At 52.4% G+C, this 24,097-nt stretch overlaps 1 protein-coding gene across 2 annotated transcripts in view; it reads left to right on the top strand.

Annotated features, from left to right (window-relative positions):
• Positions 1 to 23,386, top strand: part of CRACDL (CRACD like) — a 32,787-nt gene extending 9,401 nt beyond the window's left edge. Inside the window, exons 5-9 of one of the 2 annotated variants that reach the window (XM_087823883.1) lie at positions 3,668 to 3,895; positions 8,395 to 10,054; positions 21,075 to 21,262; positions 22,297 to 22,441; positions 23,244 to 23,386. In XM_087823883.1, coding sequence (XP_087680009.1) covers positions 3,668 to 3,895; positions 8,395 to 10,054; positions 21,075 to 21,262; positions 22,297 to 22,441; positions 23,244 to 23,386 — 2,364 coding nt within the window. The remainder of the gene's footprint in view (positions 1 to 3,667; positions 3,896 to 8,394; positions 10,055 to 21,074; positions 21,263 to 22,296; positions 22,442 to 23,243) is intronic. The other variant, XM_087823882.1, reaches the window with a different exon arrangement.
• The last annotated feature ends 711 nt before the right edge of the window (positions 23,387 to 24,097 follow it).

Raw genomic sequence — 24,097 nt, 5'->3', positions numbered from 1 at the left:
GGGAGCAGTGCGCACTTTAAGACGTGTTTATATAATACGTGGCATTTGATATAATGGGGCCTGAATCCCAAAGGATGGCATTGTGGGCTGTTTATTTTTTCCTGCTGTGATGCTTCACACAGGCTTGCATGCTGGACAGAGAAACTTAATGAAGATTACTGTGAAAAAGGTCTTTAGTATCAATATTTGATGCCACTGCCAAGGTGATATTTCTTGGCAGAATGAGTTTTTTGGGAAATACCCAGAGTCACTTTTTAAAGTTTCATTGGCATGTGAGCTGGCAACTGATGAAACTTAATTTGGTGATTTCAAGGTAAAATTCCATCTAACTAGTCATGTTCCAGGTTTCCTACCACTAAGTATGGGACACTGGATAGAGCGTGGCAAACTGGCAAGCCTGTTTGCTGCAGGAGAGGAGGGCGCGTCAGTGAAGGGGACACAGCTCTGGTGACAAAGGGGGAAATGCACCCAGTGCTGTGGAGCTGGAGCCCTGGGCAGGTTCCCTCACTTCTAGGAATCAGAGGGTTTGGGAGAGAATCAGAAGAGATCAGGTAGGGCAGTGCCAGCCTTTTCCTCATGAGCTCACACCAGCTGGCTTCTTGTCCCAGACCAGCCAGCCCCACCACGGCTGCCCCGAATCTGCTGGCCGCTCCTGGACTCACCACCCTCTGCCTTCTGCCCATGGCTGAGCCCCTCTTTTTGAGAACAAACATTTTAAAGCAACTGTCACCCATGGTCACCCCCAAAAAAGCCTCTGAACCCCAGGCCATTTCCTTAGAGCCCTGTGAGCCACATCCCCCAACAAAGGGCCACAGTTAGACTTTTAAATCATCCACTTCCAGAATCATCCAGAAGCACAGATTTCAGGGAAAACGGGTGACTGGGAACAAGCAGTGCCAGTGTGCATGCTCAGATGCTGCGGACCCACAGGTCAGCATTCCTGCCCCTTCGCCCCGTGGGCCCTACCCCACCTCTTGCAGGTGCTTCAGTGACCAAGAACGGGGTTCATGGTTCTCCCTGGCCCAAAGAGGTTGGTCTTTCCAGACCTAAGACCTCAAGCCACAGCGAGAGTTCAGCTGCCCAGCAGGGAGACTCACTGTGGCAGCCAGCACGGGGCGTGTGCGAGGACATAGGTTGTTGTCAGGGAAGGGAAGCTCCTGGCCAGGGCCCCCCAGCACAGGGGACAGAGTGGGGTGCACCAGGGCCATCTGCTCAGAAAGAGTAAATGTAGGGTGCCCTGGTGCAGGGAATGCCTGTCCTTTGGGCTTATAGAGGGATGACCAGAGGCCCTTTGTCATAAAAGAAATCATTCTCATTCCTACATGCACTGTATTACAAAGCAGCTCATCTTTCTATTTTCTGGAGTCCCAGACAATCAGCAAAACAAAAGAGCCGAAGTTTTACCAGGTGTTTATATACAGTGTTCCCCTGACAAGATGGGTAATGAAGGATTCTGTATGATTTTGAAATGCACCCTTTCTGCTGGTGACGGTTAAGGAGGACCACCTGGGGAAGCCATCGCCCATTCAACCTAAGGCGACTTCCTGAGCCATCGATTACAACAGGGGAAGGAAGCTGAAGCCACAGGTACAGAGAACATTGTGGCCAGGAGTCCTGTGGTTTGTTTGAAAAACATTTTTTTTGTGCTTTTATTCCTATAGGAAACCAAGTAGCTAAAACAAGAGAACTAAAATAGCGTATGTCCACTTATAGCCCCTTTCCCTCATTTTTATAATTGTCTTCTCCCAACTGACAGAAATAAACTTTATACTTGCCTGACAAAATGTAAGGGACCTTTCTGCGAACAGGGAAGAGGCAGTGCCCTTGCGGGGCGTCCCTGCGTCAGAGCCTGTCTGTCCTGCAGTGACCTCCTCCTGCGCCCCATCCCCTGGTTCAGAGGAGGCTGCTGGCCACCTACTCTGTGTGGGGCTCCAGGGCCCTGGAAAAGCAGCTGAGCGGGGTGTACACCTGCCCCTCGGAGCCTGCTGTCTGCCTGCCTCCCGAGAAGACTGTTTCCACAAGGCCTTACTAAGTCATCCTGAGATGCACAAAATTACGGTCTTAAGTTAAAATGGGAGTTTGACACCACCTCGCCTATTAGGATGGCTACTGTAAGAAAACAAACAAACAAAAACATATTTTGGCAAGAATGGAGAAATTGGAACCCCAGTGCGCTGGTATTCACAAGGTAAAACAGGGCGGCCACCGTGGAAAGCAGCATGGAGGGTCCTCAGAAAACTAAAATAGAACTAGTGTATGACCCAGCAGTTCTGTCTGTGGGTACCCAGCCACAGGAATTGAAAGCAAGCTCTCAACAAGATATTTGTACAGTCATGTTCGTAGCCCTGTTCGCAACAGCTGAAATGTGGAAGCAACACAAGTGTCCCTAACGGATGAATGGTTAAGCAGACGCAGCCTGTATGCACAAAGGAAGGAAACTGGCACCTACTGCAGTGAGGGTGAACCTCAAAGACACTGTGCTCACAAAACAGCAAGTAATGTAACATTCCGCTTACATGAGGCACTCCAAGTCAAATCGTAGAAACAGAAAGTAGAATTGTGGGTGCCAAGGGCTGGGGGAGAGGGAACCGGGGAAATGTTTGATGGGCACAGAGTTTCAGTTTTACAAGAGGAAAAGTTCTGGAGACGGATGGTGGCGATGGCTGCGCAGTAATATGAATTTAATCCCACTGTACTGCACACTTAAAAATGGTTGAGATGTTAAATTTTATATGTATTTTACTACAGTAAAAAAAATGGAAAATAGTCCCGGAGAAACCACATAAGCTCGACACTCATATTGAGCGCCACCCTGGAATAGAGTGTGAGTGGATGCAGGTGGCAAGGTTGTAACTCGAGCCAGCACCTCCCAGCTCCCCTCTGTACCTCGCTCGTGTCCTGGGCTGCATTTGCCATGCTGTTCAGTGGGCACCCCTCTCTTACTGCATGCTGACAAATGTCTTTGTAAGAGACCCACTTAGACCTCACTTGGTGGGGGGAGTTTGCCAAGTTCAGTGGGCAGGGAGCTTAGGGTGTTGCCATCGCTCTTGCATGTGACAGCCAGACTCCCTGGCAACGCTTTTGTCTTTGGCTGTCGGTCACTCCCTTCTGAGGTTTAAACTAGTGAAATATTATTACTTAACAGATGGTAACTTAAACCAGATTTCTCCAAGACGTTGCGTAAAGACACAGAAACCTTCTAGGATGAGCAGACCACAGCTCCAGTGGCAGACTGCTAAGCAACGGGCGTGGCACATCCTGTGCCCCTGCCTGGGAGTCACACTGTTGGGCCACCCTTCAGTTTCCGAAGGCAGGACCAAGCCTGGCTCTGCCCCTGGAGGAATCGAGCTGGTCTGTGTCATCAGAGAGATGCTCTCGCCTGAGCACCCGTGCCCACAGCTGTGGGAGGGTGATGGCCGTTGTCCTGCTGAGGGGCCAGGGGCACAGGTTCTCTGTGTGGCTGTGGAAGCGAGTGGCAGGTTTTCAGGCACTGGCCCTACACTTAACGCTCCCAGCCCTGTATCCTGGGGCCCTCCCTGTGGAGACTCAGTGTGAAACGTCCTCTCCTGGGAAGACAGGGCACAGTGAAAGGACAAGTCAAAGGGTTGCTGGCTGCACCCATTCATGTCGAGAATTAACATTGCCATCCGCTCCTTCTCTCGTGAAGGTCTCTCTGGTTTCTGCATCTCGGCCGCCCTCTCCAGACCAGCTCTCCTCCAGGCACACGAGCGATGCCCCCGTCTTCTCCAGGGCCTTGGACAGCAGTGTGGCGCCGGTGGCTGATTTCAGTTACCCCCCAGAATTCTCCTCCTGCCTGGACAACTCTGCAGCTAAGCACAAGCTCCTGGTTAAGCCCCGCAACCAGCGGTCAAGCAAAATGAGGCGTCTGTCTTCGGTAATTGGGCTTCTCTCCCACCCCCCCACCCTGCCTCTCTCCCCACAGGGTCAAGTGCCCCCTCTGAGCAATTTCTGTGGCCCCAATTGACCTGCTCCATGAGGTGGAATTGCTTGACGTTTCACCATGTTAGATATGTCTCTCCCCTGCGTGAACACTTTATTTGTTCGTTCATTCATTCATTCATTCATTCTGTAGCCCTTATCAAGAATCTGCCGTGTGCTGCTTCTCAGTGCCTTCCCTCTGCATTCATTGACATCCACACTCTGGGCCTGGCACGCCCAGGCCTGCCTGCCTCCCAGACTTCCTCTTGCTCTCTCAACACTGGCCTCCTTTCTACTGCTTGAGCTCTCCAAGCTGTTCTGACCTCAGGCTTTCTACCTGCTCTACCTCCTGCTTGGGACACGGTTCTCCTGGCAGCTCCTCCTCAGCCTCGGGGTCTCAGCTTAGAGCCCTCCCCCCAGAGGCTCACCTGAGCATCCTGTGGAAGCAGCCCCCCCTCCCACCACCGCGCTCACTTCCTTTATAGCACTGGCCACACGCAGACACGACCTTTGGAAATGTATGTGCTCACTTGTTTACCGCCAGTCTTCTCTGAGACCTTGTCCCAGCTGCACTCCCAGCCCCTGGAGCACAGCTAGCCACAGAGCTGACATCCAGCAAACACTTGTAGAATACATGAATGAATGAACAATGAATGAGTGACTGGCAGGAGAAGAAGCTGAGCCACTAGAATGGACACCACCCTTGGGTGAGGACCTGCTTAGTAGCAGAGGGATCGTGCCCGTGTGAGGACAGACCTCTCTCTGAGCATGCTGCCCCGGGCAGTTGTCAGCTCATAGTTGTGGGAGCCGAGAACTTGCTTGTGCAGTACTTTGGCCTCATGGTACCAGGGAGTTACCACATAGGATTGGTGCCTTCTCCCCTGCCTGGCAGTGCCTGCACTGCCTCACCCCTAGAGGAGCTGAGGAACCGGGTGCGGGCCAGCCTGGCTAAGCAGCCGACAGTGCTGAGAAAGATTCTCAAAGACCAACATTCTCTCCCTTCGTCCCTTGAGACAAGACGGGGGTGATGAAGGAGCCGGGTCAAGCTAGGTGCTTCAGCTGGAGACGGTGGCACAGGGCCGCTCAGGATATCAGGGACTCCCTGAGACAGTGTGTCCCTTTGGGCATATGGAATGTGCTTTTGAAACTCATGCTAGAAGGTTTGGCATGAATTTTTAAAGTTTGGCTTTTGAGGGGACTAATAATGGGGAAAGAAGTGAGCTATGGTTACCTCCAGGGCGCTGTGCCCTCAGCAAGCTGGGGACTAGAGGATGTGTACAAGTGCTCACATATCCAGGTCATTTACAGTTAGAGGCTCTGAGCTGTGGGGACTTGGCAGGGTCAGTAGCTCTGACCTGCCTGTCCTCGTGCTGAGTGGAGCCGCAGGGCAGGGAAGGAGCCAGCTCCCTCTGGCCCTCGAACGTGGGCTTTATTCCCACGGGGATGTCTGCTGCCCTGGCAGGGGCATGTGTAACCAGCCACAGCCCGGCCAGGACTCGGGGCAGAGGGAAGCCTGGCTCCCACTTGAGGGGGAAGTGCAGTGTCCCTTCTTCCTGCACCGGGGAAAGAAGAGCTGTACCTCTCTTTCTTAGCTCTTGAACTTGTCTTCGCTCTTAAACCACATTTTTTCAAATAACAAAAAGTCTTTCCTTGATTTAGAGTCATTTCCATTTCTTCTCCTTCTTTCCTTCCCTCCTCGGTGGGGGCTGCATGGACATGCCACGTGTTTGGAGGTGTTCATATTTTTCCGACTGGGCAGAGGTAGCTGGCCTGTGGTCACCAGTATCACTGTTTGGTCCTCGGGTGGAGGCTCCTGTTCTTCAGTGTCACCGCCCCCTTGGCCCTTTGGTGATGAGGCCTCTCTTCCCCACCACAAGAGCCTTCCTGATAATGCGGCACCCTGGGGACTAAGGTGCTTCCTGTGCTCCCATCTGCTCTGTGGGCGGGAAGAGCCACCACACTGCCCCTCTGCTGCCCCTTTGGGCTCCACTAGACAGGGGGGTCCAAGTTCCTCCTGCTTCTCTGACCCTCCACAATATCTGGGATCTCTTTCTCACCCACCCACCCCCACCCCAGGCTCAGGTCCCTGCAGAGCCTCCACTTTAGTCTCCTCCTCTGGCTGCCCAAGTGCCTTCCTCCATTTGGGCAGAACCGCAGTCCATGCCCAGCTGGGCATCCCCGGCTCTGTCATCAGTGAAGCAAACTGTCCCCCACGCATCTAGGCTTTGAGTCTATTGCTCCAGAAGAAAGCAGAGGGCTTTTCTTACCTTAAAAACCCAATCTGGCATAGTTATTAAAAAAACAAAACAAACAAACAAAAAAATCTTGGCTCTCAAGACTAATATTTATTTCAAGTTTGAAAACCACATTTAGGTGTGCAACTGGCTGAACCTGTCTGCCCCTTCGAAGCAGAGGTCAGGGAAGACTGGCGTGGGTGGTTAGCTCAGCATTTTACCAGCTGCATGGAACTGTGCCCTTTGGAGCTCCAGCACAGAAATGGCGCACCCATAAGTGTTGACATGAGCATCTCCCCACACCAGTCCTCATCCCAGCCCGGCAGTGCCAGGAGCAAGGAACATCACAAACTCTACCAGGAGCAGCATCGTGAGATGCCTAGGTCAAGGTTGCATGGCTGGCAGAGCCGCCAGCTACAGGCCTCAGGTCTCAGAGACTGGTGCCTCCCCTCACCCAGCACTGCTCACCAGCAGTGTCTTCTGCCTGGAGAGTATGTGGATGCTGCCCCAAGACTCGTGCTGGTGAGAGGAGGTAGTGAGTAGGCAGTCAGGATGGTCTCCATCCTGGTGCAGGCTGAGCAGTGGCTCCTCTACTTCTGCTTTCCAAGGAGGGCCCAGAGGAGGAGGTGAGGGGGAGCGGTGGAGATGGAGTGGGCATACGCATCCTTGCTGCTGTGCCCTGACCCCCTGCTCAGCATCCAAGCCCATCCTCTAGAATCCATGTTCCACACCCACCTTTGTCCTGCCCACCCCTCCACTGGAGCTTCCCCGGAGCTGCCGCTGGCTCAAGCTGGGATGGGCCCGTGTGGGGCCTGCTCCCCCTCTACAGGCTTAGTGTGGGCTCTGAGCATTTTATAACATGACCCTCATCCTAAAGAGATTTCAACATCAGAGATTTCTTGTAACAGCAAAAGGCCAGTAATGCCTTTGTACCTGTAGCTTTTGACATTTCTGTAGGTTTCCTCACGCATGTTCCTCTTTTCATACCCAGAGGGATAGGAGTGTGAGTCTTGGCAAGAGTTAGCTTTGGTTATTGTTCAAACATCCCAGTTATCCTGTGTTCTTTAGCAAGGAGACGCTGGCTGGAAAATGTTAAAAATAACATCAACAAACAACAGAAACCTGTCGCAAACACCCAAGTGTTGCCTAAGGGGGGAGGAGAGAGCTGTGCGTCTGCAGCGGCCTGGGGACTATCCGGGTCCAGTGTCATGAATTTTTTACAAAGATCAGTCTCAAAACCCTCAACCTTTGGGTCATTTTCACGTATGACTTTTGAATGATTCACAACTTCCCTGATCTCCTTTCCTTCCTAAAAGAGCAGGAATGGCTCTGTGTACAGTAAGGAGGGCCAAGTCTAAATTTCAGGGACCTTGCAGAAGAAAAATGCCCCAAGACAGGGTAAGGTTTCAGGAGAGAAGGGAAGAGGCAAGGCTTTCTGTCGGAGTGAAATGTGGGAGTCCTGGGGGTGCTTGTAGAGTACTCCGGAGGTGTGAGGGAGTCGCTCAGGTTCACAGTCTGGTACCTACAGTAATGGGGGCTCCGCTGGACCTGAGGAGGGAGCTGGAGAAACAAGAGCAGAGACTGTAGACTAAGTTTAGCTGAAAACTTTGGACTTTATCTTATAAGCTGTGGTTCACTATTGATCCTGTTTGACACAATATTATCGCATTTCAGGCAAACCAGTCTGCCCTCGCTATGAGGGTGCAAACCTGGGTGAGAGTGTTGAGGTGGGAGGCTGGCTCCGAGTTGGGGTTACAGAGCCCCAGCTTCCTCTGGGCTCATGAGCTCAGCCTCTACCAGGGTGTGGACCTGGCTGAGGCCGATCTCTAGGTGCGCAGGGGTAACAGTCCTTCCCACCCTGGGGTGAAGCGAGGCGTAAAGACATAACGCACGTAGAGTGCACAGGGTGGCAGACCTGCCTCCACCTGGCGCCTGTCCCCTTTCCATTGCTTCGCTCTGTGGAGCACCATCCTGTGACTGGGCCACAGAGCCTTAGGCAACGTTTATTTTGAGGGCATGGCTGCCATTGTTCTGCTGAAAGCTGAGTTTGTGAGGGAAGAATCCAAAATAGACCAGTGAGGGAGGGAGTAGGAAGAGATGGCTGGATGTGAATGTTCCCTCAGGTGCCAGCTTCTGAGATGGGGAGCCTGGAGCAAAGCAGGCGGGTCGCAGGCCCGATACTCGGTGCACTCATGCTGTCTGTTCTTGTCACCTCTCCTAGCGGGCACAGTCCGAATCCCTGAGCGACCTGACGTGCACCCTCGAGGAGGAGGAATCCCACGAGAAGCCATTACCCATGGTCAGCTCAGAGGAGAAGCCCAGTGCTGGACAGCAGGATGGGGTGCTGGACAGAGGCCCCGAGCCTGGGGAACCGGCCACCGTGCTGCCACCTGTGGGACCCCGTGCAAGACGGGCACGCCTGCAGCACTGCCCGGCGCTCAGTGCCAGTGCCGAGGAGGAGAGCTCCCCTGGGGACAATCCCTCAAGCCGTCCAGCCACCCCAGAGGTCGCAGAGTCCGTGTCAGGCCCAGCCCCCTGCTTGGAGTCCCCACATCTGCCGGAGGATTCCCCGCACCCCGAGCCTGACAGCAAAAATCAGAGGGAGGAGCCATCTCTTGAAAGCATGTGTCTGCCATCCGAGGACACAGCTGACGAGGCGGTTTGTACTTCTGGAGACACTGAGAGCTTGTTATCTCCCTGTGTCCCTGAGGAAGACACAACACCTCCTGGGGCCGGCCCTGCCATCCCCATTGAGATTCCCCCTGGTACAGATGGGCCAGACCCCAGTGTACAGAAGGAGGCAGAGCTGACACTGGCAGTGCCCAGTCCCCAGGGAGCAGAGACTCAGTGTTCTGAGGACCATGCCCCCAGCCCCCCAGCCCCCAAGAGCTGCTTGAAACACAAGGCCCCAGCGGCAATCCGGAGCCTCAGCGTGTCCCCCACCCCACCCACTTCAGAGTCACCTCCAGAGGAGCTCACTCCCTGTGCCCTGGACAAAGATGTCACCCCCATGGAGTCCCCCAGGGCTGAACAGGCTGAGTCCCCACACAGGGAGCCCAAAAGGGAGGCACCGGAGCAGAAAATCGGGAGAGGAGGTGGCAAGCCACGGGGCGTGAAGAAGTTCTCCGTGTCCTCAGGCCGGGCGTGGCCACACACAGCCCACAGAGAAAGGCTGGGGCGCCCTAGCCCCATGGGCCCCACTGCTGTCCCCTCCACTGTCCGGCTGCCCCTGTTGAGGAGCAGCCTGGCCTGGAAGAGCGAGGCCGCCCTCGATGACCTCCAGACGCCTCTGGAGCATCAGAACCAAAAACTGGACCCTCAGGAGCCACCTTCACCAGCTGAGTGTGGTTCTCAGGACTCAGGGAACAAGGTGGCCAGCCAGGCTGGGCTGGAGTGGAACCCCCAGGATGCGGCGACCACACCAGCCACAAGAGAGCCCTGCCCCACTACCCAGGAGCCTCTCCCGAGTGGGGACAGAGGCCCCTTCCCCGTCAAGCTCCGGTCCACGTCTCTCTCCTTCAAACACAGAGATGTGTCCTCACCAGAAGTGAAAGGAATCAAGAGGTACAGTGCTGAGGTCAGGCTAGAAAAAGGAGGACTGGCTCTGCTCTCAAAAGATGACAAGTGTCACATAGGGACGGCCCCCACTATTCGAGGGGCCAGGTCCCCCAACAGCCAGGGGAAGGGGAAGGCCCGGTCGTCGGAGCAGCCAGGCTCTAAGCCACCCCTGCCCAGGAAGCCGCTTCTGCAAGCCCTCACCCTCCCGTACCCACCGGCGTCCCTGGATGTCAGCCCCGGAGAGCTGGACAAGGCCGCGCCACCCCCGGGCCCCAGAAAGGAGAGCCGGGCGATGGAGAAAAGATTGCCCCACCGGGGAGCTGGTAAGAGCTCCGGCCCTGTGCGGCCTGGCCTGAGCATGCCTGGGAGGGCGGGACAGTGGGCAGGCCCATTAGTGGGAATAGCTTGCTGGACACCCACCAAGTACATAAACACTTGGGTAAAAACCTTGCTGCAGGAGAGCACTGCATTGTGGGAGAAAAAGTCAGAATTCCACCTGGGACCCCTCACATTTGATTGTTAGGAATGGTGCCCGGCCGGGCGTGGTTCAGCGGTTGAGCATCAACCTAGGATCCAGGAGATCGGGGTTCGATTCCCTGTCAGGGCACATGCCTGGGTTACAGGCTCGATCCCCAGTCAGGGGCGTGCAGGAGGCAGCCGATCAATGACTCTCTCATCATTGATATTTCTACCTCTCTCTCTCTCCCTCTCCTTTTCTCTTTCTGAAATCAACAAAGATACATTTTAAAAAGTTAGGAATGGAGACTAGAGAAGGGACAACAAATGCCAGGATTTTGTGTAAGTTCAGAGAAGTCAGGAACTGCCCACGCACGTTTTGCAGGGTATAATTCCCTAAGAGGAGGTGGGCCCCTCAGTGGACCACTCACGCCACTGCTTCTGTTTAACTCGAGAGCTCAGGGAGGACAGAATCTGGGGACACGTGCTCTGGTTGATAGAGGCTCTGCCAGGCCCTGCGTTCTTCTTGATTTTAAAGGACGCATCTAGTTCCTCTATCACTTAGTGTTCTGACCTTTACCCTCATGGAAGTGGTTTGTCTGTTTAATAAATAGGCTCATGGGGCCCGGGGTCATGCAGGAAGCACCCTATATATTGGAGTCACAGCCTTTGTCAAGTGTGAGCCCCTCAGAGGGTGGGCATTAGATCCCTGTCCCAAACGGGAGACGATGTTAAGATGGGGGCAGAATGCAAGAATCTCCTAAAGCAAGTGTCTTTCTAAAATGAGCAGAGATAAAGTCAGTGACTCCCCTGCCTGTGACATTTGTCACTTTTTATTCATAGTGTTTCAGGTGAAACGGACAGTCTGTTGGAAATGGGTCTCTGCCCTGGAGCAGGAGAGCTTGTCACTGGTGGTTTCTCTCCTTAATAGAAGTCACGGTGCCCAAAAACGAAGCTCCGCAAACGAGTCCTGCACACGTGTGACCAGGAGCTGGGGGAGAAATTTTAACGGCAAATTTTCTTTTTAAAAAAACTTTCAGAATATTTTAAGTGGCTCCACTAAGTCCAGGACTCCACTTAAGCACTGCATTGTGGGACAAAAGAAATAGAACCCAGTTCTAAGGGCCTTGCACCGGGAAAGCAGGAAGAGGGCACACACAAGGGGAAGAAATAAGCTCACGCAAAACAGCCCGAAGACAGGTTCAAAGAAGTTCTCGTCTTTTCTGTCTCCCTCTTCAGCGGTTAGTGAAATGCAGTGTGCAGAGTGCTGTCAGGTCCTAAGGTGACACCCAAGGATGCAGGCAGTTCCAGGGAGATGTGGCAGGAAAAGGCCCCCAAAGAGCACATGTGCCCCCCCGATCCTGGCCCCTGGCTCCACCATGATTTTTCGCTACTGCTGCTGCCGCCACTGTGTTAGGACAGTCGGTGAGGGAGCTTTGGGGGAGGTTCCGGCCGTAGCCAGGGACCCACTCTGCCCATTCCCAGTGAGGTCATTGAAGCTGTGGAGCAATTCAGACACCTTTGGTTGAAACGGAGGAAGAAGGGGGCTTGTCCTGAGCAGATAAAACCCTGACATCAGCACTGTCCACCTGCATGACCTGGAGTTGAGAATGCTTAAAGGCCTTATTTTTTTTCTTTGATTTATAAGATACAACATAGTAATTATTTATTAACAGCTTTGCTTAAGTAGCAGAAGAGAGTTGTCTTGACGACCTGTGTGTATTAACTCTCTGAGCCACAGAAGCAATCAGTTTGGGTGATTCCAGAGTGAAAGCACCTGGGTTACCGTCTGTCATGGGCAGTGATTTTCATTTCAGTGCAAAGAGAGGAAGGAAAGAATTGCCCACAACCTTTCGGTAACCAACCCTCCCACGGGGGTGGTATTTGAGGGACAAGTGCTAGGACAGGGTGTGGCTGCTGCCTGGTACCCCCAGGACCTTGGGGTGCGGGGCTGCCTCTTGCAGAGCAGAGCAGGAGCTCCGGGTCCATGCTGTGGGGCCCATCAGTGAGGCAGCCTCTGCACCGTCCCAGACACTGATTCTGCTTGTGGTTTAATTCATTATTATTACTTCTACTGCCATCCTCATCGCTCCCAAGTGATGGCAGCTGAAGTCAGTTCAATTTATATAAAACATACAGATCATGAAAGTTTTAATAACATGTTACTCAGTTTTCCAGAAAGTCCTAATTACCGCTGGTTATTATCCTGTAGTGGCAGGCACTTTACCCAGAGGCCTAATGGGTTGCCATCTTCCCAGCCCCCCCTTCTTGGGTATGAATCATAAAGTCAGGTATTGAGGTGTCCCAGAAGGGGGAACAGTTCTGCCTCAGGGACTGAAACTGCTTCATCCCCAGGGCTCCTGCTAACCCTCCCTCCTCTCCTCCACACTCAGTCTTCCTTCCTCAAGGGCATGGAGAAGCTCTTCAGCAAGGGAAGCCGGGAGAGTTCAGTTGTTGTTGCAATAAACAGAGGAGCCCAGCCCAGCTGGCGTGGCTCAGCAGTTGAGCAGCATCAACCTAGGATCCAGGAGATCGTGGTTCAATTCCTGGTCAGGGCACATGCCTGGGCTGCACGCTTGACCCCCAGTAGAGGCCATGCAGGAGGTGGCCAATCAGTGACTCTCTCATCATTGATGTTTCTCTCTCTCTCCCTCTCCCTTCCTCTCTCTAAAATCAGTAAAGACCTATTTTAAATAAATAAACAGAGGAGCCCAGCTTGCCCAGTAGGCTGTGCCTCACAGGAACACCTCGGGGAGGTCACAGGAAACCTAGTGCCATGTTTGTGCTCCTCTGCCACAGGACACCTGTCAGTGTGCTGACATGCCACAGCAGGTGAACGGCCCGGGATCACCAGACTCGTCCAGGCGTGCTGGACATTACTTTCCTCCTATTGGGACGTTACTTTCCTCCTGTTGGGCTAGTCACGCCAGAGCCTAAGTCACAGCTTCCTACGCACAAGATTACAATTAGAACAAAGCAGTTGGAGGTTCTCTTGTAGAAAATGGTAAAATACAGAAAGTCTATAGAAGAAAATCAGCACCTATAAGCCAGCCCTCTAGGTGTTATCTCTGTTGGACTTTCCATCTACCCTTTCTCTTGTGTGTATGTGTGCATGTGCATGTGCATAATTTATTTTCTATATAGTTGTGGTGACATGGTAGATATTTTGGACAGTAGCTGAACCGATTGCCACCCTCACCTGGGCCTCATTTGATAACCAGCCTCAGCCTCCCATCCAGCTCATCCATCCAGACCGGACTGGTGACACAGCGACACAATCAGGTTTCTGACCCTCTTTTTCTAGACTCTCGGACTCACTCATTCTTGCATTCATTCTTTCAACAGTATTTCACATGCTCCTGCCACATGCATAGCACTGCACTGGCCCAGAGGCAGCCAGGGAAAGCACAAGGACATGGCGCTCAAGGAGGAGGCGGGTAGCCCTGTGTCACAGGGGAGTGTAGGTAGATGTCCATCTTGTCTTTGGATGTCAGGGACATTTTCTGGAGGAAATAAACTCCAAAGAGACTGTCACTTAATGAGTTATTTCAGTGTATTCAGGTTCATTTGAGTAGAATGCAAGGGGGAAGGACGTTTTGGGTATCATCCTAAAAATACATCCATATGTCTTGAATTCGTAAAGAAAACCAACTTTGTTCACACTTACCCTTCTTTTTAGCCTTGTTCTTTCCTTCAGTCCCTTCCTGAGCGAGTGTGGTCAACACTGTGGCCTCCATTCCCCACCTCCTCAGTCCACGCATGTCTCCTCGGCTCCCCCGCACAGGACACGTGTGTCTGTTTCCCACATCAGCTTCCCACAGTTAAGGTCTGCAGTGGATTTACCCACGGCTTACACGAGCAGTACCTGGGTAGCTAATGACGGCAGCAGCTAACGTATATGTAGCACTTACTGAGTACCAAGTGTCATATCAAATGCTTATAGTTTACTTCCCAACAACAGTCCAGTTTCGTAAATGGGAGAGCTGAAGGACTTGCCCAAACGCACGTAGTGAGTGAGCCGTGGGAGGCTGGCTCCCTCTGCAGCCTGCCCTTCATCGCTGAGCTGTACCTCAGTGGCTCTCAGCTGGGGCGAGGGAGATGCTGCCAGCATCCAGTAGTAGAAGTTAAATATACTAGAGTGCGCAGGACAGCCCCCTCAAAGGAGAATTACACAGCCCAAAATCTCAATAGTGCCGAGGTTGACTGACTTGTTCCGCTCAGAGGTGGTGATAATGGGGACGGAATGGTGTAGAGGAAAGTTGTGGGGTTGTACCCCTTACTATGAGATGGTATGTGACGTGGTAGGTGAAGCCTGGAAATCAAAAAGCCTGTGTTTCCATCCCCCTTGGTTACGTGTTGGCCGTGTAACCCCGAACAGGTCCTGTACTTTATGGGACCTTGTTCCTGGCCCTGAAATGGGGATTGAAAATATCCTCATATTACAAAGAGAGTAGGAGGCTCATTGTGAACAGGACACTGCTCTGAAAATCAAGACTGAATAAATCTTGCTGTTAGCATTTCTTCGGTCGGGGGAAATTTCCCTGTCCATCCGGGAGCGGGGGAGGGACCCAGGTGTAACGAATGAAGGGAAACCCGTCTGTGGGTGAGGGCCTTGAACTCCTGACTTACTCTTCGATGGCAAGTCAGCTCCTGTAGGATTCCCGCTATTCCTGGAGACCCACCCAGAGTCCAAGGCAGGGTGTTTGTGTACATTTCAAATTGTAAGAAGGCACCATGTAATATAATAGTTTCGCTACTTCTCCTTCCTCTGCTGTAGCTCAAAATTATTTCAAATAACAGTGCCTTTCCATCCCCAGATGCTTATAAGGTCCAGGGTATCACCTGACAGGTAATGGAGACCAACAGTCTGTACTCAGAGGACTTTGGTCATTGCTGTCTGCTCAGAGGCTGTGTTTGTTGCAGACAGTAGTGGTTGAGCAAGTGCACTTTCAATCCGAGCTCCTCTGTCACCGCTCTGTGCCCTTGAGCCTGCCGAGCTCCCGGGTCTCCACTGTGAGATGTGGGGGTTGGGCTGGACAACCCTGGGATACCTGCCAAGCCTTGAGGAGCTGAGGGCTGGGCTCAGTACCTGTAGTCAAGCAACAGGTCAAAGCATCTGACCCTGGCGCACCCCAGTAATGTGACTGACCCCACACATCCACATCCAGACGTGACTCACTGTGATTTTTCTTTATAAATGCTTTTTTACAAATTCTGCCCACGAGCAACAGAGCCCTGAAACAGTTAAAGTTGGTGCTGTAACAGCAAACAGACAAAGGAGAGACCCCAGGTCCCCATTTGGGGAAAGACTCACATAATTCCCACAATGGAGGCCTGCACAAGGCCCCACCATGGGATAAGCACTGCCCACTGTCCCCTGGATGAATTGGACAAGCACTGTCTGCTCTTCCCTACAGACCCTTGTGAACACTGACTCTGGGTAAGTTCTGACTCCACGAGCCTCTTCACCAGGACAGGACCACTTATAAAACCATGACGTGCTGATAGTTATCCGTGTCCTTTGACTGAATGTACTCTGTATGGGTGAGCGAGTGAGATGCTTCATAGAGAGTGTCCATGATATGGGGAGGAGGGCACCGTCTGGGCTCTCACTAGCCCTCACCTATTACGACATAAACACTCTTTCAGGAACGTTTAAAGCAACAGTGGCGTTTTTTCCTGACAGTGGGTTTGAAGATTGTGAGAGGAGAAGTGTAGGTCAGGGAAGGCGGTTTAGGAGCCAGTGAGGAAGAGATCCCAGCGGTGCCTTCTGACTTTGGAGTAGGGAAAGGGGGTAGGGACACTTTGGCCCTGGTGGCCTCATGCTGGTGGCTGAGAAAAGCTCTGAGTCAATCACTCTCTTCCCCGAGAGCCCCATGTTGCATGAGGCTGTGCAATGAGTCTGTGTTTAGAGAAATGGCCTCTCTACCCCTGCTGATTTGGGGGCCTTATATGAGGGAGAAAATGGATCCAGGGGAAGCCTTCAGAGAATGGAGGGGAGGCAAAATGGGGGGGGGGCAGCAATAGGAAAGGCAAGTGGGCCCAGAACTCCAGGGTGCATTTGAGGGCCAGGGGAGTGAAGAGAATGTGAAGGGTCTGCCAGTGAGAGAGACAGAGGATGTCCTTAGTGTTCTCACATCCTCTGGCAGCAGCCTTACCTAAGCATAGTATTGAAACAGCTCCATGGTGCAAATTTGCCTCATTTCTCTATGTGGGCAGGGACCTAGACTCCTCCTGGTCACTGTCCATGCACCAAGTGAGTCCTGACTATCTTAGAGAAGTTTTGAAACTTTTTATTGAAGAATAATACGTGTGCAGCTCAATGGATGTTCACACACTGAACACACCAACCAAAAAATAAGGAGACCAGTACCCAGAGGCCCCTCCCACGCCCCTTTCTGGTGGGCTCTGGAACTCATTCCTGGACCATGGACCATGGACCCCTCTATTCGTGATCACTCTTGGAGGAGAGCATGTGTGTGGTGCATTAGAGGGATGTGCTCTATTAGAAAGGTCCTTCCTCTCTGTGGTCCCAGCGTCCGCCACGGGGCCTAGTGGGCACACACCAGGTACAGTCAGTTCTCATAGTTACGCTCTATAGCATTGTCGCAAACACTGAATTAGCAGATACTGAACCACTGCTCCCTGGGAAATGCAGAGTGAGGTTCCTGCGAGCCTCTGCTCACATTCCACCAGCTGATCAGTACATAACCTACTGCTCTGCACATGTCTGCAGGTGATCATGGCGAGTCACAAGTATCAATTTGGGGTTTTGCAATACACTTTAGCAAGTAGGAAATTCTCAAATATGGAATTCACAAACAATGAGAACCGACTGTTTGTTGAATTGGTAAAGGAAGGAATGGTGCTAAGTTTAGTCGAGGTGGAACTAGGGCACAGCCCCACCGCCTGTCATTACAGACAGGAGCTGGCTGTGTGACCAGCCTCCCTCCGTCTCAGAACGCGCGGCCTGGTGCTGAGATGAATGCTCGCCCGAGCGCTGTTCCGCGGTGGAGCGCACAGCCTGGCTCTGGACGGGACCCACGGGAACAGCGGGGGCTGCCAGCATGGATTGATCAGGAGCTGTCTTTGTAAGCTGAGACTGACAACAGATCAATAAATGCTTTTAAAAAAACAACCTCAACTTTCATACAGGAAGTCAGACGTACATGCTTGGTGTGGTAAGGCCCCCCCATTCCCACCCCAGTGATCCCCTTAGTGCCTGTGTACAAACTGCGTTGGCTCCATGTAGACCAGGGCCCTGGCAGAGGACCTGGAAGCCAGACAGAACCAGGAAGATGCTGTTACAGAAGCCAAGCCACTGTTCTGGCTGCAGCTGATTGCAACGAGTGTGGATGGTACACCCACTTTAGACCAGGAATCTTAGCAAACTCAGCCCTCTCCTTCCTCAGAGGCTATCTGGAGGGCTGGGGATGAGCTGTTACAGTGTGATTTTAAGATGACAGCATAAGAAAAATAGACTGGAAGGAGTGTGCCCAAGTGTTAACACAGCTCTGCTGGCCATCGGCTTAGGGGGACTTCGCCTCTACACATTTCTCTGCTCCCTAAGTTTGTACAGTGTGCATGAGCTCTTCAATAAATAAGGGAGATATTTCATGAAAGGAAAAAGTTCTTAAAAATTGCTGCTTCAAAACTGGCAGCATAGGGCACACGCTCACCCAGTGGCTGCCTCCGCTCGTGGTGAAACTGCCAGCACACTCCTGGTGCAGGAAAGAAAACAGCCACCTCTTCCAGGCTGAATGCAGTCGCCCTGTTGCCAAGAACGCAGTTCCCAGGAGCAAACTGGAAGGGACGAGAATAGGATTGTTGCAGGTGTGAGTGATGGGTCTTGAGCACAGTCCCAGCCGTGGTCTACCCTTGGGTCCCTAGCCTCGTCGGAGGGCCTCCTCTCACCGCAGTCCCCAGGAGCACTGCGTGTGCCCTGTTCCATAGAACTTTCTCCAGCAAGTTTTAAGTACTCTTTTGGGCTCAATGAGGGTGACCCAATTGCATGGCATAGGACATCGCTGAAGCTATATTCTGTGTCCTCGCTGTGAGTGACATGAGTGCCAGCACCCCACACTGAGCTGCATGGGGCTGGGGAGGCAGCCAGAGCCCCTGAGATGCTGGGGCTGCCTTGGCATTTCACAGCTGCCATTCTGCCTGTGGAGTAAAACCCGTATGGACATTTTCTCCCCACTTAACACTTTGTCTTGACCGAATTACTCAGAATATTCTGTTGACTGAGATAGTGAATTTCAACCTGTAGTCAAATCCTTCTGTCCAGTCTGCCTGTGGTGAGGCCCAGGTGCCCGGCCAGCACTCGCTGGGCACTGCTGAGAGGATGGCATGGCCCGACACCCTGGGCCAGGGGGAGCAGAGGACACAACCAGTGACTTCCCTGAGAGAGGAGAGATCAGGGAGGTGAATTAAGCCTTTTAAGGAAAGTCCAGGGAGACAGCATGAGGACTTTGTGAACCAGGGATTGATAATGAAGCATGAGAAGTGAGACTTTCTGTAGAACATGCAACACCCAACTTTCCTTTTTTGTGCCAGGGTCTCTGGACAAGAAATAAAATGTAAAATTATGTTGTAAATGGGCTATTAGAACAGAACTTGGTGTGTAGTTTGTGTCATGTGTTTGCTAAATAAGTTCTGATGACTGAAACCATGTGTCAGTGGGGTAGACAGTGAGCTAGCAGACATGTCTAGTGCCAACCACTGGGGCAGATGTCTCAGAGAGTTACAGAAGAATTAGGAGAGGGAGAGATTGTCCAGCGAGGGGGACCAGAGGAGGCTGCATGGAGGAGGTGGCACCTGGGCGGGGCCTTGGTGGACAAGAAGGGGTGATTCTGGAACAGGGCATGCAATCCGTTGTCACCTCTCTGGGCCATGACCACAGCCTCCAGATGTGCCCCTGGATTGACCCCTCGAGAAGGCCAGAGTGGTCCTTCTCAGTCGCCCCTCCTGCCCTGCACCTTTCCGGGCCACGCTGCAGACAGCTCTGCCTCTGCCCCCTCCTCCTGGGAGGCCTTCCCCGCCCCTCTTCTTGACCTAGAAGGTTTGCTGTCCTCCAGGTCCCAGCCCCTCAAATCCTCAAATCCTTCCCACTAGCTTAGGCCCTGTGCTGTGGGAAGGAGGGGGGGAGGAAAGAAGGGAAGTGGGAATGTTGGGCTGTGCCTAAGAATAGAAAATAGGGCTGGATTATACATTTGAAAGTAATCTGAGCACATCTCAGTGTTGAAATCAGGAGCAGAACAGAGACATTTGGGTGAAGGAGAGAAAGGCCGGGGATCGGGAACAGGAAGAATCTCCAGGTTCAGGAGCGAGCCTGGCAAGGACCTAGAGAGGGAGCTCCCAAGGAGGACAGGCTACCTAGAGCGATTATGTGGTCACATGGGAGCTGCAGGGGGCGAGCAAGCTGAGGATGGGGAAGGATCAGTATTTATGGTTCCGTGGTGGGCAGGTAGCAGTGTCCTCGGCTGGCTGGGTGTAGGGATTAGCTGGAGAGACGTAGGCGGAGGCCACAGCATGAGGGTGGAGGGGACTGGAGAGCTGGGGCTTCAGGGGGGTGGCTTGCCTCAGTGGAGACATTTCCTTTGAGCTGTAGGAGACCCAAGCACGATGCAAAGCAGCAGGAAGATGGCAGTGGCCAGGAAGAGCCTCGGGAGGCAGGAAGGGACAAGGGATGAGTAAGAGAAATGGAGCAGGGTACCCAGGGGACAGTGGGGTGAAGGCCTCAGGGAGCAGCCAGGAGAAGAGCAGGAGCCATCCCCAGCTGCCAGGCCAAGGAGAGGCCCTTCTCAACTGGTGGGAGACAGGTTCTTGGGCCAGTGGCTTCCGTCCCTCGTCCCTCCTTGGTGACCAGGCGGCTGAGAGAAAAAGGACTCCAGGTTGAGCTGTAGGCAAAAACAAAAAACAAACAGAGTAATATCCCATACACACCAGAACAAGGGATGGCATATTTTAAACCACAGAGAGCGATGATGCTGACTCTCTGGGACATCTGCTGTGACAGACACCCCCTCGCCTGGTGACCCAGGTGCTCAGTGTGGGGGGAGAGCCAGAGGGCCAGGGGCCGGCCGTGTGGACATGAAGTCGGTCTTTGTTCCGTGTGCTGGAGGCCGACATTCAGCGGGGCGGGCTGGGGCACCATTTGGATCTTGTGTACTTTTGAGAGAAAGTACTTTTGAATCTGTGAAAAGCCATTTATTTCATCCATACGTTTCCTTGAAAAAAATAATATTGCTTCTTTTTTCTGTTGGTGAAGGTAATAAATTCTCATGGTAGAAAATAAGAGAACACAGAGGGTTAAGAAGTAAGGGGCGGGCTGATGCACAGTCTCACTGCCCAAAGATGAGCACTGTGAACGTGGGGGAAAATCCAGGCAAACGTTATGGTTTTAAAGGCAATATTTCTCCTCTCTAGCATATTAAGGAAGACGCTGTGGCTATTTTGGGTGTCATTCTTTACAAATGGAAGGCCATGGCCACAGTTTTTAGAAGAAAAACGATATGTGTCTACAACTTCCAAACAAATCAGGAAGCACCTACTGGCCCATAGTGACAGGCGTATATTACAGAAATCTTATCTATGTACTTTTATGTCATTTTGGAAAATATCCCACAGGAGGAAGTTGGCTCTGTATAGGAGCAGTTACATTTAAGCTCTTGTGGCTCAGACTAGAGGAGCATAATCTCTTAAATGAGAACACAAAGTCCCCTAAAGAAAAGTAACAGTCTCCCCAGAGAGGCTCCCAGACATCTTTTCCCTCCCACCACCCCCTGCTCCCCTCGTCCCCACACAGTGTCCTCTGAGTGGGAGCAGCAAAAATGAGACTGACAAGGGAACAGGCCTGTTTTGACAACCTTGTGTCTCTACCCACAGAGAAGGGTCTGCCTCCCGCAGCAAAGGGGCCTGGAGCCGAGGGCCAGCCTGGGCTGCCCTGGATCACCATCACTCCACAGAAGCGGCAAGGGGCCCCTGAGCAGCCACCCAACCAGGAGGACAAGCCTGGGGCCCAGACCCTGAAGTCTGAAATCGGGAAGCCAGCCAAGGCCCCCGAGAGAATGCAGGTGGGTGCTGGAAGCAAACCCTTCCTGTCCCTATAGATGTGGGAAAGAGCAGCTGTGGGGGCTGGGGGCCAAGACCCCGCAAGGACCACGCATCCTGCAGGTCGTTACACAGCCCAAGGCCTGTGATGACGGCTGCTGTCCACCCCTGGCCTGTGCTGGGCTGTTAGGCAGAGAAGCAGGTGGATCACAGGCGGTAGAAACAGCTCCCTGCTCCCTGCCTCCTAGGCAACGCAGCATCTGGAGAAATGGAGCAGGGCTAAAATAACTTCTCCATTAGACTCAGCGACCATGTCAAAAGCTCCATCTCGACTCATTAGATGGTGATGGACCAGCCCTGCTTTTGCCACTGCACTGGGTGCCTGCCAGTTATGCCAGTGCAGATCAGGGCTCCTTACTCCCCACCCAGGGCTGCAGGGCTGAACCCCAGGGTTCCGTTTTGCAGTCTGGATTGGAAATAGCTTTTTCAAACCTGAACAACTGCTTAGAAGCAGGCTGAGAATCATGGCATTTGTGTTCCCCCTAAGAGCCACCATGGTGAATCCATAGTGTGTTTCGGCCATATGGGGAGGTGAGCCAGAGCCCACAGTAGGACCTGCTTCCCTCCATTTTAATCCAGATCTCAATCGTCCCCATGCCTGAACCCCTGCATGCAAACAGAGAATTTATAAAACAGATGCTAACCAGGGATCTGGTTTGGAACATCTGTGAGCATAGCAAGTGTCATAAAAACCTCAAGCTATTTCCAAACACTTTTCATTTTGACTTTCAAAAGGGATCCCTGCTGTCCAGTATCCAGGGCTGAGGCCAGGGGTGGGGACAGGGCAGAAACCAGGACGCCTGTGTACCCAGGAGAAGTCCACACTAGTCTGAGCTCCTGGTTCTGAAGGCTGGATGCCAGCGAGGGCACAAAGCAGAGCTCCCCAGAAAGCGCCAGCCGCACGTTTCCTGTTGACAGACCTCATGGCTTATTGCCTTGGGTTCTGCTTCTACCCACCTGAACCTGTACAGCATGTGTCTTTCTTTTGTCCTAATAGGAGCCCATGAAGCAAGCCGACTTTGTCCGCAGCAAGTCTTTCCTGATCACCCCGGCTAAGCCCTCTGTGGACCGAAAGCCGGGAGCAAAGTTCTGCCTCCAGGAGGGGCTGCAAAGAGGGATCTCTCTGTCCCACCAGAACTTGGGTAAGAAACCTACAAATAGCCCCAGACGTTCCCAAGTATGTTTCCGGGATGAGGTTCCACAGGTTTTGTTTTTTGGTTTGGTTTGGGTTTTTTCTGAATTACTTGACACACTGATTTGCTAAAATAGCTTTTATTGGTATATCATTTCCATGCCATAAAACTTACCTGTTTAAGGGTACAGTACATCGAGTAATAATTGACAAAGAGTCTGTATTTACTGAGTTATACGAACATCACAATCCAATTATAGGCCCTCACCCTGAAAAGCAACCTTGTGCCCATTTACAGTCGTTCACCATCCCCCACCCCTGCTCTAGGCAACCAGGAATCTGCTTTCGGTCTCTTTGTAGTTACCCTCCCTAGGCATTTCTTATCCATGGAATCATAAAACGTGCTCCTTTGTATCTGGCTTCTTTCACTGAGCACTCCTCTCTGTCATTCCATGTATCAGTATTTTTTAAGTTTCTTTTTAATTATGGTAAAGTACACGTAACAGAACTTACCATCTTAGCCGTTTTTAAGTGTGCAGTTCAGTAGAGTTAATATTGTACAACCAGCCCCCCCAGTTCTGCAGTTTTACTCTAGAACTTTCTCTCTCCTCACTTTATTTGAGCCTGCCTGTCAGTCTTTGTATCACATAAGTTATTCTGTGCCTAAATCTTCTTTACGTCTTTACACATTAAGGGCTTCATGTTTGAGACCACAGTTAAGACCTTGATACGTATTTTAAAGAAACGCAAGAGGCTTAAGTGAAAATTGAAACGCGTTGCTCGTGTTCCTGTTTGTTTTGTCTGCTTCCCAGCAGCTCAGTCTGCAGCAGTGACGGAGAAGGAACTGCATCAGCTGAAGAGAGCCAGTTACGCCAGTGCAGACCAGCCGTCCTGGATGGAACTTGCCAGAAAGAAATCTCAAGCCTGGAGTGACATGCCCCAAATTATAAAATAGCATGCTGCTAAAAACCTGTCCACCGCCTTGACGGATCCCTTAGTGAAAGCTGCTGCTACGGGCGGGCAGGGTGGAATTTAAAGAGTGGTCTTCATCATCAGGTTAGGGGCGGGCGAGCTTGGGGAAGAAGGAACCAGGCTACCCAGGAAGGCAGACACACGGCCACGGCCCGGGCCAGCAGCGCCCGAAAACAAGAGCGCCATTGAGGAGCCAGAGCAAGGCCCGGTGCCCGAAGGTATGAATGCGAGCCTTTCAGGGCTCCCTCCGTCACAGGGGCTCCGCGAGGAAGAGGGAAATGAAACGTGGGCGCAGAGCCGGGGCGTGGGGAGCGCGTGTCTGCCTCCACTGGGGATCGGCCCGTGTCTGTGGTCGCCGCCTTGCCTGTGGATCCTGTCTCCTCTCACGTTTACTACTGGGCGTGACATTTATGGTCAACAGCGATGCCACTTCCAAGGGCAGCTACAAAGCAGTCAGTCTTCCTGAAGACAGTCACTCCATGCAGGGGCGGCAAGGACGCGGCAGGGCGCATCGACTCACACACTGTTTCCAACAACAATTTTTAAACTTTTCCACTAGGCGTTCTGTGTCCTTAACCGTTGCACAATGCATTGCCTGTTCAATAAAAGGTCTCAAACGTGCTTCTGTCCCATGTGTGAATGTTATTTCTACTCACATTTAGGGGACGTCCTCCAGCCCTGAGTTAAATGCAAA

The sequence above is a fragment of the Miniopterus natalensis genome, chromosome 13 (genome assembly GCF_054644295.1).
Source record: "Miniopterus natalensis isolate mMinNat1 chromosome 13, mMinNat1.hap1, whole genome shotgun sequence".
Lineage (NCBI taxonomy): Eukaryota > Metazoa > Chordata > Mammalia > Chiroptera > Miniopteridae > Miniopterus > Miniopterus natalensis.
Note: the sequence above shows the minus strand (reverse complement) of the source record. Positions and strands in the feature narration are given on the sequence as shown.